General features: G+C 38.6%; 1 protein-coding gene across 1 annotated transcript in view; it reads right to left on the reverse strand.

Moving 5' to 3' along the window:
- The window catches only part of LOC132363387 (prolyl 4-hydroxylase subunit alpha-2-like), a 69,736-nt gene that overhangs the window by 23,629 nt on the left and 28,642 nt on the right, over window positions 1-17,465 (reverse strand). Inside the window, 4 exon segments of the mRNA XM_059919097.1 lie at window positions 192-258; window positions 260-389; window positions 5,315-5,560; window positions 6,257-6,397. Of these exon segments, the coding sequence (XP_059775080.1) occupies window positions 192-258; window positions 260-389; window positions 5,315-5,560; window positions 6,257-6,397 (584 nt within the window).

Raw genomic sequence — 17,465 nt, forward strand, 5'->3', positions numbered from 1 at the left:
TATAATTATAAGACTGAAAAAGACCCAGTGGTGCATTCAAGGGGCAGGTTCAAGGACTAGAATATCTTCTCAACCAAATCTGGCCTCCCAAAGCCCAGAGTCCCCAGTACTCATATTGCCAGGTGATCTGAAGGTCTCCCAAGGACCCTAAGCAACCCTTACAACCCCAATGACTCCCTTTCCCATCTTGCGAGTTTGATACCCTCTCCACGGCAGAGGCTCTCATAGACCTCGTGGGTTTGCATATGATCCAGGGTATCCTGAGGGGGCATTGTTCAATGTCTCCTGCTTGCTCTCTGATGCCCCATTCCCAAGCTGTCCTGCCCTTTCTTCCTCTAACAACTTCACAAAGTACAGCAGATTCAGCCAGGCTTGTTCGTGAGAGGAATCTGGACAGAGGAAAGCAAACAGTTAATAATCAGGGAGATCATTCAGGGAAGCTCTGCAGTTCTTCAAGATACGCTGATAAACCTGTATGGAATTAGAACACTGCCCAGAATTAGCATTGAGAGAGAAACAAAAACTGGGATGGAGAAAATCCACCCCACCGTGCCTCACTCACCAGTCCCAAGGGTGCTAGCACAGACAGGCAACCAGGGATCCTGCCTCACACTCACAACTCACTTTTGTGCTAAGCACATTTGCTTCCTAATGTGTTTTTATTACAATGTTATATACCATGTACTGACTATAGTTAGAATGTACACTAGAGTCCCAGATAACTTATATCTTCCCAGATAACTTCCACAAGTCTCATCATCTTATGGGCCCTCACAATATCCAAGAGAGAAGCATTTTGGTCCCCATTCCTCAGATATGAATATCAAGACACAGAATAGACAAGGAACCTGGACTTCCCTGGTGGTGCAGTGGTTAAGAATCCACCTGCAAACACAGGGGACACGGGTTCGAGCCCTGGTCCAGGAAGATCCCACATGCCGCGGAGCAACTAAGCCCGTGTGCCACGACTACTGAGCCTGCATTCTAGAGCCTGCAAGCTACAACTACTGAGCCCGCATGCCACAACTACTGAAGCCTGTGCACCCAGAGCCCGTGCTCCGCAACAAGAGAAGCCACTGCAATGAGAAGCCCGCGCACTGCAACAAAGAGTAGCCCCTGCTCGCCGCAACTAGAGAAAGCCTGTGGGCAGCAACGAAGACCCAATGCCGCCAAAAATAAAAATAAATTTAAAAAAAAACCGCAAAAACAAGGAACCTAGGTCAAGACCATATAGAAAGAAAAGGGCAAATAAGAACTAGGGCCCAGATGTCTAACTCTAAGGCTCTTACCAAAATACTCAAAAAAATTTACAAAGCTTATCTCACATATCAGTCATGAAGGACACTCCCACGCTAGCCAGTCAATGAAAGAGCTCTGGCAATAATGTCAACACAAGAAAGATTTTCCTAACCTGAGTCAGGGCAGCAAAGCCTAAGAGTGTGAAATCTTACCAAGGTTATGAATATAAAACAGGTGTGTTAGGATAATGTAAATGCCCTTTTCAAAAGAAAACATATTACAGTCAAATTACATGTAGCCTTTTGGTCATCCTAGAGTGATTATGAATCCAGAATTGAAGTACCTTTCACTAAGCTCTCACAGTGCTGTGAACCTCTATCATGTTACTTTCTACAATCCATTGACTTCATCTGTTTACATGTCTAATCTACCACTACCATCCCCAATTATTCTTAAGGTATTCTGGGAATAGGCCACGCATATTTAACTTTTTTGCCTAGTACAGCATCTAGCATGTAACAGATCTCGATAAGTTTGCTGAATTTAGTAGCAATAAAATGGCTCTGTAATATCCCCATCTGTTGGTGTCTTTATGCCAGAACATCTCCCTGAAAAGAAAGGGAATACACCACCTGTCAAGGAGCTCCTTCCACTTTTTGGCAATTAAGTTTCTCCTCAAACAGAACCCAAGTATATCTGTCTGCATATTCTTCTCATGTGTTCTAGGGCTAACTCTAAGGGCCACAGAGAACAAACATAATCAATTCCTCTAATTCTTTAGTTAATCCTTTCTTCCTCCAGTAATTCCAATTATTTGTTAAGATGCTGACACTGATTCCAATTTATGAGTTTTCCGACATGACCAAGCAATTCTCTGACAGCAGCTAGGTGTCCTACAATTTAACTCAATTCTGGCACTATTCACCTGGAGACAGTGTCAGATTCCACAGCTTGAGGGCTCAGTCCTACAAGACTGTCTCCTACCCCTCCCCCCACTTCAGTGGCCAATTGGTGCTTCTAACCTACTGTCTGTAGATTGGAGGCTCCAATGACCCTCTCTGTGGGTTCGATTAATTTGCTAGAGCAGCTCACAGAACTCAGAGAAACATTTTACTAACTAGATTGCCGGTTTATAATTTAGGAACAGCCAGATAAAAGATATGCATAAGGCAAAGTATGTGGCAAGAGGCATGGAGCTTCCACACTCTCTGGTCTTGCCACTCTCCCAGCATGTCCATGTGTTCACCAACCTGGAAGCTCTCTGAGCCCTGTCCTTTGGGTTGTTATGAAGGCTTCATCACATAGGCATGTTTGATTAAATCACTGGCCACTGGTGGTCAATTTAACCTCCAGCCCCTCTCCTCTTCCCTGAAGGTCAGGGAAGTTTCAACTTTCGAATCACAAGGCTGGGTCCCCTGGCAACTAGCTCTCATCCTTAGGTTACCTAGAAGTTTTCTAAAAGTCACCTCATTAACACAACAAAGAGACCTATATATCTCTCATCGCTTAGGAAATTCCAAGGGTTTTATGAGCTTTGTGCCAGGAACTGGGACAACCCAAATACACAGTTCTTACTGTAAGTCACAATATCACATTCATTCAATACAGATCAAACTAAGTGTTTAGCACTACAATGGAGCTTGAAAATGCAAAAATGGTAAAAAATCAGTCCTTGCTTTGAGAAATAAAATACTGCCTGCCATCAGTAAACAAAGGATGTTGCAGCCGTCAAGCCATCACATTACAGCCACCCCAAAGATGAGCCCTGAGGGAACTCAGGAAGGAAACAAAGAATGCCTGCCATCTACTAGTCATCAGACTGCAGCTACCCCTGAGGGTGCAGCATGAGAAAACTCAGGATAAGAAAACACAGGATACTGGCCCTAGACAGCTGAGGTGCATATCAAAAAAATGATTTCAGGGAGCCCAGACTCTTGCATCTTCCCATACACAGAAAAGCGCTAAATTCCTTAACTTGAGATACCTGGTTTTCTTTGATTAACAATAATCTTTTGACATTGCGACTACCTGCCCTTTGTTGCAAAAACTCCTATATATCCTGGCTCCCTCTTCTCCTCAGAACAGTTTTCTCAGCACTATCTGAGATGCTGTCTCCCGGGCTCGAAGTCCTAAGAATGTCTGCCGAATAAAACTAACTCTTAACTTTTAGGATGTGCATTTTTTTTCAGTCGACAGCTTATTGGGGGAAACAATTTAATAACGGCAATACAGATGTAAATGAACCATTAAAATAAAACATAATAAACTTCTATGGTGAAGGGAATCACAGGCTACTATGGAACAAATGGAACTTGTAGAGGGGAAGAGAATGTCAGAACAGATTTATCAGAACAGAGAATGCCTCAGTTGTGAGCCCTCTTACTTAAAGACAGATTATGTCTGAGGAATAAAATATTGCCTGCCAAAGGATGTCACAGTCATCAGTGGTTGCGGTCACCTCGGAAGGTGAAACAAGGAATGCTGACCATCTAGCAGCCATTAGACTGCAGCCACCCTCGATGGTGCAGCCTGAGGAAACTCAGGATGAGAAAACACAGGATACTGGCCCCAGATAGCTGAGGTGCATATCAAAGGAATGACTTCAGTGAGCCCAGACTCTTTCATCTTTCCATATGTAAAAAGCACTAAACTCCTTAACCTGAAATATCTAGTTTTCTTTTATTAACAGTAGCTTCTTGGGAATTCCCTGGCAGTCCGGTGGTTAGAACTTGGTGCTTTCACTGCCATGGGCCCAGGTTCAATACCTGGTCGGGGAACTAAGATCCCACAAGCCATGCGGCACAGCCAAAACAAAAAAACAAAAAACAAAAAACCAGTAGCTTCTTGTTCCAACTACGTGGTGTCATTGCAAAAACTCCTATATACCCTGGCTTCTCCCCCTTCCTCTTTGAAACAGTTTTCTCAGCGTTTATCTGAGAGGCTGTCTCCCAGGCTTGAAGTCCTAAGAATGTCCACTGAATAAAACATATAACTCTCAACTTTTAGGTTGTGCGTTTATTTTTCAGTCGACATGTCCCAATGGAGTTTTTTCTTTTACCTCCTATAACTTACCTCTATCAAATTTATACATGCCTATATTTTAAATTCAAATACTTATTGAAAACTTAATTTAAAAAAATGGAACCACCTATTCCCACACCCCCTTTCCATTCCCATGTCCAAAGGTAGCCACTTTCTTCAGTTGTTTCCTTTCATATTTTATTGCTAAATTCATGCATCAGAAAATGATTACTTTATCATGAGACCTAAACTAGCATAGAGGGCCTGAGAAAACGAGAAGGCCCTAGCAACCATGTCTTCAAGAAGACAATGCATTTAACTGATTATGACCATACCAAAACACAAAGAAGTTTCCACTGTAACACAGACCTCCTTAGTGAATTTCCACTACTGTATCAAGATTAAGTTGTTCACTAGCTGTTCACCAATCTACTTCATGTTCCTGGAAAGAGAAACTTTACATTTTCCAACCTTCCTTGAAATGAGACTGGGGCCATGATAGCTCTGGCAACAGAATGTGGATAGAAGTGATGGATGCCACTTACAGTCCTGGCCTATAACATGTATCATGAAATCCCTCACATGGCTAGCATGAAGGGACTCCAAAATAGCAGAGTCATTTGGGAGTAGAAAAAAATCTGAATTGTTTTTTTTTTTTGGCCACGCCACACAGCTTGTAGGATCTTAGTTCCCCCACCAGGGATCGAACCCGGGCCCCCTGCAGTGGAAGTGCAGAGTCCTAACCGCTGGACTGCAAGGAAATTCCCTAGAAAAAAATCTAAATTCTTGAGTCAACATTTAGAGGAGCCATCTAACCTGCAGAGGACTTTTCATGGACGAAAACTAAAATTTTATCCCTTTGTGTCTTGAAGATTAGGGAGTTTATTTGTTACCATACATACTCTAGCCTTCCCTACCTACAACAACTGAGTCACAAGAACTCTGTGGAATATTCCACCCAAAGCCAGGGGAAGGGGGTCAGTTGGTAAGTGGGGTGAAGGAGCAAGCCGACACAGAGCAAATTACTTGCTTTCCTAGCTCCCAAGAGTCTTACCAAGAGAAAGCAGCTGATGGGTGAAGTCCACTGCCCTGGACAGGTCCCCAAGCTGGAAGCTGACATTACTAAGACAGTCCAGGACTTGGATCTGGGAGACAGTGCTGTGCTCTCCTGCAATCAGTTGCTTCAGTGCCTGTTGCATCCAAAGCATTGAGCTTGAGCGGTGAAAGTCGCTGATGCTGTGGGCTGTCTGGCCCAGCCTGAAGCAATCACCAACACTCAGGGTAGAATGATACTTGGTTCCTAGAAGCAAGAAGAACAATGATATTCCTGATAAAGGACACAAAGGGTGGTCATTGAGGTCAATAAAGAGATCATTCACCCACTCCATTCCCACTATCCAAATACACAGCCTTAAGTTGTTTCCTTTCATATTTTATCTCTGAGTACATGCTTCAGAAAATTATCAAATTATTTTTGGAACTATGTTTGGGAAGGTAAGGGGTTTAGTCCCATAGAAGACACTGAAATGAACGCCCACAGACCACCTTATTTGTGGGAATACAATTTTTTTAAAAGGGTAGGGTGGGATGGGGGGAATAAGTATGAATCAGGAGATCTGGGCAGGTTCTGATCTAAGATAATACAAGAATGAGGCACCAATAAAGGCTATATTTGATGAAGCAGGGTTTTGAAAGTTATCTGTCTATTATACCAAATCCACACAGGCATAACTGTTCAATTTCTCTTGCATTTCCTAAAATCAGATCTCAGCTTCCTAGAACATGAAGTCTTCCTGGTTTTCATCTCCTAGATTCCCATGAAAGGCCCAGGGTTCCCAGAACACCTCATAGCCACATGAGTGATATTCTAAAAGGCAAAAAGTAGCTTCTTCCTCCATATTTCTCAAGTCCTACAGGAAAAAATAACAAATTCTAAAGGCAAGAAAAGCAGCCCTAAAGCAAATGTTCACAAAGGGAACCCATGGATATTGCTTACCTGGCAGGGCTCCTTTGGAAAGATCCTTCAGATCCAGTTTGTATGTGCGCTGAAGAAGCAGCAGGGTCTTAGCAGCCCCAGTCATATCCTCCTCTGTAGGGAAAAACCTGCGCAATGATGTGAGCCTGGAGGTAAACCCTTCTACACACCAGAGAGGCAAAAAGCAAAGGAGAGAGAAAAAAAGATACACATGAAGTTAAAAGGAAATCAAGTAAAGAACAGACCAGAGCACACTATCAGACCTCAATGTAATCTACTTTACACAAAACTGAAATCATCTGGAAATAGTGGGAATAGGGGTGCTGGGGCAGTGACTTTCTACAACTATGCTCCAATACAGTAACTACTGACCACATGTGGCTATTAAAATGTAAATTTATTAAAATTAAATAAAATTAAAAATTCAGTCCCTCAGTCATACTAATTAAATTACATTTCAAATGTTCAGTAGCCAGATATGGCTAGTGACTACCATGTTGGATAGTGCAGATACAGAATATTTCCATCATCACAGAAGGTTTTATTGTACAGTGATGCTCTAAAACAACTCCTGGAATTGAAAAAAATTGATAAGATTCTGTCACAGACTTCTAGAATATCCTTAAAATAAGTCATTGGCAGTGTGCAAGGTAGCTTACTAATGCAAATGTAAATTGTTTCTAGAGGAACTCACTTTCAAGCAGATCTCAAAGAATTTCCATAGATAAAATTCCAAGGAAAGCAAATAGCTCTCAGTAGGGAAAAAAAAAAAGCAGAATCAATCTCATAAAAATTCAGATGTTAGAATCATATGATGTGGAATATGAAAAAATATATTTACTATATCTGAAGAAATGGAATAGGGACTTGAAATATGATAAAATTCCAAGAAGGTGCCAAACACTACCCAAAATGAAATATATAATAACTGAACTAAAAACTCAACAGATTGGGACTTCTGGTTTTGGCCAAGATAAAGCAGCTTACAGTGAAGTAACTTTCCCACCAAAAGCAACTATAAAATATGAACAGAACCAATAAAACAATTATTTGAAGGCATTGGATAGAAATTAATGTAAACTGACTTGGAGGCTATATTCCTTAAGAGAAGGAAGATACTAGACGTAAGCTCCATATTCAACTTAAATTTTCCAAAAACCATTTAATTGTACACCTAAAATGGATGAATTTTATGGTATGCAAATAGTTCCTCAATAAAGCTGTTTAAAAAAATCAGAGTGTTTTTCTATAAGGAACTGAATAGCTCCATGGAAAAGACCAGATATACTGGCATTTTGATGCTTCCTAGAGTATGATCAGCTCCCTGCCCAACAGCTAAGCCAAATTCTACCAGAATAAACATTCTGCTCACATTTTCAGTATTTTCCAGAGGTTTTAAGTTTTCTCCCTCAACTTAACCGCTCTGATACCAATCGCCTCTGATATGAACAGATGATAAAAAAATTCACCAGGCATATTATGAAAGTCTCCAACATCAGAATCCATAATACAAAAATGGAGAAAAAACGTTCCTGGATAAAACACATAATAATGGGAATAGATATAAATTTCCTTAAAACTATTAGATAACACTTAGAGATATTTACGTTGATAGATAGTACAACAAAAACACAAATGTAAAATGCTATGTAAAAAGAACAATGATCATAAAAATAAAAAAGATTTTAGAAGTTCAAAATGACTGCAGAAAAATGAAATTCAAAGTAAAATTGCCAGTTCTAGGAAGTATAAAAAGTAGGCAAAGAAATGAAAAAATATGAGAAAAATAGGATCAATGCAGGAGATTCCCCCATCCAAGTAATGTAACTTCCAGAAAGGGAGACGAGAGAAAATACAAGGGAAGAAATTATCAGAAAGACAATACAATTTTCTAGTGCTAAAGAAAAACACAATCTCTTATATTGAATGCACTCACTAAGTGTCAATCTGAGAAAATGAAACTAACAAACAAAAATCTCTCAATATTCAAAATACCATTCTGAAATCTCAGCCCAAGGATAAAGATAAGACCTTGCAAGAGAGGGAAAAAAAATAGGTATTCTACAAAGAAGAGAGAATCAGACTGGTATCAGCCTGTCCATCACCCACACTGGACACCAGAACAACAAAAGTTCTGAGGCAAAATTCCTTGAATTTTGGCATGCTTGAAGTAGGGCTAAAGAATGAATAAGGTCTATTTGGAACAGGAAAATGAATGTCTCCAGAAAGATTTTTTTAAAAGAAACTCATAATAATTCATTATACTAGACTTAGAAAATCAAAATAAATAATATTCTGTCTTCTGCTTCAGCCCACAAATATTAAGTGCTACAAGACTTTTCCCTCTCACCACGAACAACTAGAAAACTGGACAAAATAAATCAAACTGGACAAAAAGCAGAGCAGAGAAGGACTGATCCCTAAAAGTGAAAGAGATAAGGAGAACCCTATGACAGCCCCATCTTTCTGCCTGGAGACAAATTCTTAACATCACTGTAGGAGGGGTAACCCAAACAGAGTTCAGTGATATACTTTAATTGAAGAGACATAGATCAGGGATTGGGGATGCCAAGGCAATAAGAAACTGCAGAACAGAGTACCAAAGAAGAGGGAACCATACACACACACAAAAGATCCTGAAATCTAAAAATGGGTCTCCTTTATTCTTTGGCTGAATACTATTCTGCACTTACATTAGGTGAAAATCCAAAAGCTAGACAAAGAAATACTGTAGAGGAAAGAATAATTATCAAGAAACTTAAATCCAAATAATTCTCATCATTTACACAAGGCAGGGAATCCATTTTGACTTTCCACCATCAAAATGGGGAAACTATGCTGAATATACAGGGCACTCACTAGAGATCCCACTAAAAACAGGTCTTGCAAGAGGAGTTAAGCCACAGAATACAGACAACTCTAGATTCACCATAACAGAAGTTAAAAGCAAGCTTCAAAGGGATAAAACTGAGCTGTAATTTAAATACTTGCTAGAATAAAATAAAACATTCTATGAAGAATATCACAAAATTCAAGGTAAAATTCACAATTCTGGCACCCAACAAAAATTACCAGACATATTGAGACAGGAAGTGGGCAGGGCACAACCTTTAAAAGAATTACATAGCCCGAGGACACAACATAAACTGATTAGAACCAAATAGGTACAAGTCAACTTCCACTAGGCCTTGAGCCTCAGTATACACTCATTGTAACACATCAGCAAGCTAAGTGACACACCCACAGGTGCCATGACAGTTCCAAGGCTGACCATAAAGGTCAAAAAGTGGGCGGTGGCCCAATTCCTGGAAATCCCTACCTCTTCCCCAAAATACCTGGAATACTCCTCCCACTCATTAGCCTATGAAATTACCCACCCCTATAAAAACTGACAACCCCATACCCTGGGGCCTCTCTCACCTTCCAAGATGGCCCACACTCTGTCTGTGGAGTATGTATGTCCCTGAATAAACCTTTCACTTTACTATGGCTCGCTCTTGAATTCTTTCCTGCAACAATGTGAAGAAAGCACATAATCAGGGAAAAATCAATCAGTAGAAATAGACCCAACAATGATAAATTATAAACTACTAAACAAGGACTTTAAAATAGTTACTATAAATATTATACATACAAAGATATAAAGAAAAACTTGAATATAAGAAGTAAATATTATTTAAAAAGAACTAAGCGGAACTTCTAAAGATCAAAAATATGATATCTGAAGTAAAATTATCACTATGAGGGATTAGCAAAAGAAAAGATCAGTGAATGAGAAAACAGTGACAGAACAATCCAAATATAAAAAGAGAGATTTAAAAACAAACAAAAAACACTGAAAATATAGGAACAAAACCTCAGTGATCTGTGGGACAATATAAAGCAGGCTAATATATATGCGGTCAAATGCCCAGAAAGAGAAGAGAAAGAGTAGGAGAACTGAAAAAAAAAGTGTTTAAAGAGTTGACAGCTAAAATTTTTTTAAATGATAAAAACTATAGGGCTTCCCTGGTGGCGCAGTGGTTAAGAATCTGCCCGCCGATGCAGGGGACACGGATTTGGGCCCTGGTCTAGGAAGATCCCACGTGCCACAGAGCAACTAAGCCCATGTGCCACAACTACTGAAGCCCATGCACCTAGAGCCTGTGCTCCGCAACAAGAGAAGCCACCACAATGAGAAGCCTGCGCACTGCAACGAAGAGTAGCCCCCGCTCTCCACAACTAGAGAAAGCCCGCACACAACAACGAAGACCCAACACAGCCAAAAATAAATAAGTTAATTAATTTAAAAAAAAAACTATAAATGCATAGATTTCAGAGGCTCAAGGAACCCAACTATAATAAACACATGCACAAGAACCAAAAAAAAAAACACTAAGGCACATCATAACCAAATTATTAAAAAAAACAGATATGAAGATGAAATCATTATGTCCAGAGGAACAAAGACAAAATTGTAACCGAGCAGGACCCGCCTTCCCCCATATCCTCTGCTTTAGCTCCTCTGAAGTACCTAGATAACAGTATTTGATGCACATTTCCTGAGTTGCTTTAAAGATGTGAAAACTCCCCCACCAAATGCAAGATGTTAACTACTTGATGACCATGAGCACATAGCCCCAGGCCTCCTGGAGCCTAAGGACTGATAAAGTTAACCCCCTGTGACACCACCCTGTTCCCTCACCATCAGCCAATCGGAGAATTATGCACGAGCTGATCACTTATCCTGCGACCCCACTCCCTCACCTGGCTTTTAAAAATGCTTTGCCTTCCGGAGCTCAGGGTTTTTAGGGCGTGAGCCACCTGTCTCCTTGCATGGCCCTGCAATAAATCTTTCTCTGCTCCAAACTCCGACGTTTTGGTTTGTTTGGCCTCACTGCGTTGGGCACACGAACTTGCGCTAACAAGACGACATCAGATATCTTACTGAAAATATGAAAGTATGCAGCCAGAAAATGAAATGACATCTTTAAATTGCTGAAAGAAAATAAGCCAATGGAGTATTTTATACTTCATGAAAATATCTTTAAAAAATAAAACTGAAATGAAGAGTTTTAAGACAAATAAAAGTTAAATACTTATCACCAGATCTCCATAACAAGAAAATTAAAGAAAGTTCCTTGGGCAGAAAGAAAATTATACCAGATGGAAATCTGCATATACACAAAGGAATAGAGTGCTGGAAATGGTAATTATAAAATATAAAATATTTATATTATTATTTTATATACATAAAAAGATGCTTCCTCATTATTTAATTTCTTAAAAAAAAACAATTGATTGTTTAAAGGAAAATAATAGCAAGGTACTGTTTGGTTCATAATATATGTCCAAGAAAAATGTATTACTACAATAGCAAAAAGGAAGAGAAGGAGAAAATGGAGGCATAGTGTTATAAAGTTTTTACATTTAGTAAAGAGGCATAATAATATGTAAAGGCCTTTATACAGTAAGTTAAATATGCATACTGTAAACCCCAAAGCAAACATTACACAAATTAAAAAAAAAATTAGAGCTAATAAACCAATGGTGCAGATAAAATGGAATAATAAAAATACTCTGTAAATCCAAAATGAGGCAAAATACTCTGCAAATCCAAAAGGAGAAAAGAAATCATTGAGATACTGAAAAGATAGAAGAGCAAGATGGTTGATTTAAACCAAACTATTTAGATACTTAAATTAATGTAAATGGTCTAAACATCTCAATTAAAAGGCAGAGATAATGAGACTGGATAAAAAAGAGGAGCCCAACTCCATGCTGTTGCATTGAGGATCCCCAAACGATCTACAGGTTCAGTGACTCACTAGGAAGATCCATGTCTTGACATATAGTTGTATTCGTGGATATGACTTATAGTGAAAGAATACAAAGCAGAATCAGCAAAGAAAAAAGGAACATGGAGCGAAGTTTGGAGGTGTACACCAGGTGCAAATTTCCAAGAGTTCCCTCCCAGTGGAGTCACACAGGACGCACTTAATTCTTCAGAAATAAACTGTGACAAAACGTATGAAAATGTTGCATACCAAAGAAGCTCCTTAGAGACTCAATGCCACAGGTTGTTATTAGAGGCTGGTTGTTTACACACTCTGCCTAGCACATAGCAAAATTCCAGAATCCCATAAGGATAGCAGGCATTCAGTATAAACTGTTTATAGAGTTTAGGCACAGTGAGCCACAACTATCAGTTAGAGAATGGTGGGATGAACATTCCTAAAATCCAAGTTCCAGATGCCACTCAAAGGTCAACTTTGCAAGCAGGGCTTTCTAAGACAGTAGTCTCAGACCTGCCATGGTATCATTTTTCTGCCCACCTGTCCATAAGAAAAGCACTTTAAACATAACAACAACAATAGATTAAAAGTAAAAAGATGAAAAAATATACATCATGCAAAAACTAATCATAAGAAAGCTGGAGTGACTATATTAATATCAAACAAAGTAGAATTCAGAACAAGTAATATCACCATGGACAAAGGCGATTTCATAAATACAGGCATACCTCAGAGATATTGTGGGTTGGGTTCCAGACCACTGCAATAAAATGAATATCATAATAAAGCGAGTCACATGAATTTTTTGGTTTCACATTTCATATAAAGGTTAACACTATACTGTAGTCTATTAAGTGTACAACAGCATTATATATAACAAAACAATGTACATACCTTAATTTAAAAACACTTTATTGCTAAAAAATGCTAATCATCATCTGACAACGCAAGGTTGCCACAAACCTTCAATTTGTAAAAGAAAACAAACAAACAATATCCTCAAAGAGTGATAAAGGAAGCACAATAAAACGAGGTATGCCTGTATAAAGGGAGCAATTCATCAAAGAGTTACATCAATCCTAACTGTGCGTGTACACAGTTTCAAACAAACAAACAAAAACCCTGAGGAACAAACTGACAGAACTAAAAGGGGAAATAGATAATCCACAATTATAGTTGGATATTTCGAAATGTTCTCTTAGTAACTGACAGAAAAGTAGACAGGATAGCTGTAAGAATATAAAAAAAATCAAGCAATGCTATCTAACAGCTTCACCCACTGACATAAATTACTCCATCTAACAAGAAGAGAATTAGAATTATTTTCATAAGGAAATGAAACATTAATCAAAATAAACCATATTTTTAAACATAAAACAAGTCTCAATAAATATCAAGAGACTGAAATCATACAGAGAATGTTCTTTGAGCACAGAGGAATTAAATTAGAAAACGGTAACAAAAGGTATCTGAAAAATCCCCCCAAATTTAGAAAATATAACATTCCTAAACTAAACAAGAGTCAAAGAAGAAATAACAAGGAATATCATAAAATACTTTGAACTGAATGATAATACAACCTATGTGAATTTGTGGAATGCAGCTGAAGCAATGCTCAGAGGGCATTTTATGGTTTTTAATGTTTATATTAAAAAGTCAGAAATGTGAAAAATCAATGATGTAATCTTCCCCTTTAGGAATCTAGAAAGAGAAAGTTAAGCCCAGAAAAAATAGAAAGAAGGGAATGGTAAGATGGGAGCAGAAACTGATAATACAGAAAATGGACAAAGAATATCAAAAGAATGAAAAGAATCAATACAAGTAATAAGCTTTGAAAAGAATACAAGTAAAACTTTGAAAAGAATCAATACAAGTAATAAACTTCTAGCTAGGCTGATCACAAAATAATAGAGAAGATACAAATTACCAGTATCAGGAATGTAAGGGTAAATGTAACTACAGATCCCACTACATTAAAAATACAGTGAAGGGGGCTTCACTGGTGGCGCAGTGGTTGAGAATCTGCCTGCCAACGCAGGGGACACGGGTTTGAGCCCTGGTCTGGGAAGATCCCACATGCTGCAGAGCAGCTGGGCCCGTGAGCCACAACGACTGAGCCTTCCCTCTAGAGCCCGCAAACCACAACTACTGAGTCTGTGTGCCACAACTACTGAAGGCCGGGCGCCTAGAGCCCATGCTCCACAACAAGAGAAGCTACCGCAATGAGAAGCCAGCACACCGCGCAAAGAAGAGTAGCCCCTGCTCACCGTAACTAGAGAAAGCCCGTGCACAGAAACGAAGACCCAACGCAGCCAAAAATAAATAAATAAAATAAATAAATAAATAAATAAAAACATTAAAAATATTATATATATATTTGCCTTTGTATTTAGAATGGGTTTCTTGTAGATAACATATGGTTAGGTCTTGTTGTTCTTTTAATCCACTTTGATAGTCTGTCCTTTAATTGGTGAATTTTGACCATTCACATTTAAAGTGATTATTAATATAGTTGGATTAAGATATACCATATTCATTATTCTATTCATCGCTCTTGTTCTTTGTTTCTTTGTCTTCTACTCTTTCTCCCTTCTCTGGTTTTAATTGAGCGTTTTATATAATTTATATAATTTTCTATTCCCAATTGAATATCAACTTCTTAAAAACTTTTAGGGGTTGCCCTAGAGTTTGCAATATACATTTACAATGAATCTAAGTCCACTTGCACGTAACACTGTACTGCTTCTTGGGTAGTGCATGTACCTTATAACAGAGTATTCTTGATTTTTCCTCCTATCCCTTATAACATTGCTGTCATTCATTTGATTCGTGCATTAACTATAATTATCAAATACATTTTTGCTATTATTATTTTGAACAAACTATTATCTTCTTTATTCTTTATCGAACACTTCCTTTTGTTATAGAGACCCAAGTTTCTGACACATACCATTTTACTTCTCTCTGAACAACCTCTCTTAACATTCCTTTCAAGGTAGGTCTACCAGCAACAAACTCCCTCAATTTTTGTCTGAGAAAGTCTTTATTTTACCTCACTTTTTTTTTATATAGATTTATTTGTTTACTTTTGGCTGTGTTGGGTCTTTGTTGCTGCCTTTGATGGGCTTATCAGCATGCTAGACAGGAATGAGGAAAGAAATGGTGAGCTTGAAGATATGTTAATAGAAACTTCCCAAGCTGAAAAGAAAAGAGAAAAATAATGTTAAAAACAGAACAGAATATCCAAGAATTATGAGAAAGTTACAAAAGATGTATCATGTATAATGGAAATACCAGAAGGAGAAGAAAGAGAGAAAGGAACAGAAGAAATATTTGAAGTAAGAATGGCTTAGAATTTTCCAAAATTAATGACAAACACCAAACCACAGATCCAACAAGCTCCAAGAACACCAAGCAAGAAAAATAACAAAAACTCTGCACCTAGGCATTTCACATTCAAATTGCACAAAATCAAAGACAAAGAAAAAAGTGTTGAAAAGAAAAAACCATCCACCTAGAATGCTGTATCCAGTGAAATTAACCTTCAAAAGTGAGGTAAGGTACTTCCCTGGTGGCGCAGTGGTTAAGAATCTGCCTGCCAATGCAGAGGACATGGGTTTGATCCCTGGTCCAGGATGATCCCACATGCCACGGAGCAACTAAGCCTGTGTGACACAACTCTTCATTTCTGTTAGAGCATTTTTTTATTTCTAGCATTTCCTTTATTTAAATTAATTTTTATTGGAGTATAGTTGATTTACACTGTTGTGTTAGTTTCTGCTGTACAGCAAAGTGAATCCATTATACATATACATATATCCACTCTTTTTTAGATTCTATTCCCATATATATCATTACAGAGTATTGAGTAGAGTTCCCTCTGCTATACAGTACGTTCTTATTAGTTATCTATTTTATATATAGTAGTGTTGTATATGTCAATCCCAATCTCCCAATTTATCCCCCCCCAGCATTCCTTTTAAATCTTTCTTAGAGTTTCCATCTCTCTGCTTACGTTACCCATCTGTTCTTGCATGTTGTCCACTTTTCCCATCAGAGTCCTTATCATAAAGGAAAAACTGGGGAATAAGATGTCCCCAGAGAGCTTTGAAAAGCTTTGACACAGTCTTAGGACTCTAGAATGCCACATACATGTACAGTGCTGTGTACACTCCTAGGAAAGACCTAAGAAGGCCCTAATCTCTCACTTCTCTCTGTCCTTGAGTCTCGGTACCAGCAGGATATGAAAGTTCAGGCAGAGTTGTAAACTCTGTGCCAGAATATTTAAAGTATGCCCTGACACCCACACAGAGTCCCTCAGCAAAGGCTGAGAGACTTTTGGCTCAAGATGATTAGGAAAATCTCTGTCCAAAAATTAGCTGACCAACTAACCAAGCAGAGACTTAAGTAGCCACACAAGACAAAGAACACATACATTACAGAATTATAGTGTGAAAGTCATTAAGCAAACAGGATCAACAACAAACCCTGGGAGTGAGACGAGGGGGAATCTGACTTCTAGATTTTCCATATTACATTACTTAAAATGTCAAGTTCTCATACCTCAAAAATACAAGACATGCAAAGAAACACGAAAGTACAATTTTTACACAGAAGAAAAGCAGTCTGGAAACCCATAAATAAGACTTTAAATCAACTATTATAAATATTTTCCAAGAATTAAGGGCAATCATGTCTAATAAATTAAATAAAAGAATAATCATGATGTCTCACCAAAGAGAGAATACTAATAAAGAGAGTAAAAGTACAAAAGAGAACCAAATGGAAATTCTGGGGTTGAAAAATACAAGAACTGTAACACAAAATTTACTAGAGGGGCTCACCAGCAGATGTGAATTGGCAGAAAAAAGAATCACTGAATTCGAAGACAGGTCAAATGAGATTACTCAGTGTGAGGAACAGAGAGGAAAATAAAGAATGAAGAAAAACAAACAGAGCCTGGATTGATATCAGGGAAGACAGCAGAGTAAGAAGAGCCAGGAATCTCTCTCTCTCCACCTAGACAATAATTGCACTGACAGAAATTGTCTGAAGTGACTGTTATGGAACTCTGAAGTATAAATGAAAATTTGCAGCTTCTGGGGGAAAGCTTGGCTGGTAAACCGCAGTTGATATCATTGATTTCAGACCTCAGTAGAGTTGCAGCTACCCATCCCTATGTCAGGTGGTAGAGGGATAGCAACCCACATTTCTGGCACAGCTGAAGCCAGAGGGGATAATAAAAACCTTGTCCTCCAGGTACAGAGGCTGGCTGTCATTGTTCCAATCTCCACCAGCTAAAGCAACTTCCAGGAGATTTAAAAGAACCACACCTATTTTTATGGACATTCAAAACCAACCACATATGTGGGGGAATTCAGAAAGCCACTGTGCATGCCCAGGGAATGATGTAGGCTCAGAAAAGACCATGAGAACTTAAGCTGTCATCTTAGGCT

The sequence above is a fragment of the Balaenoptera ricei genome, chromosome 3, assembly GCF_028023285.1.
Source record: "Balaenoptera ricei isolate mBalRic1 chromosome 3, mBalRic1.hap2, whole genome shotgun sequence".
NCBI lineage: Eukaryota > Metazoa > Chordata > Mammalia > Artiodactyla > Balaenopteridae > Balaenoptera > Balaenoptera ricei.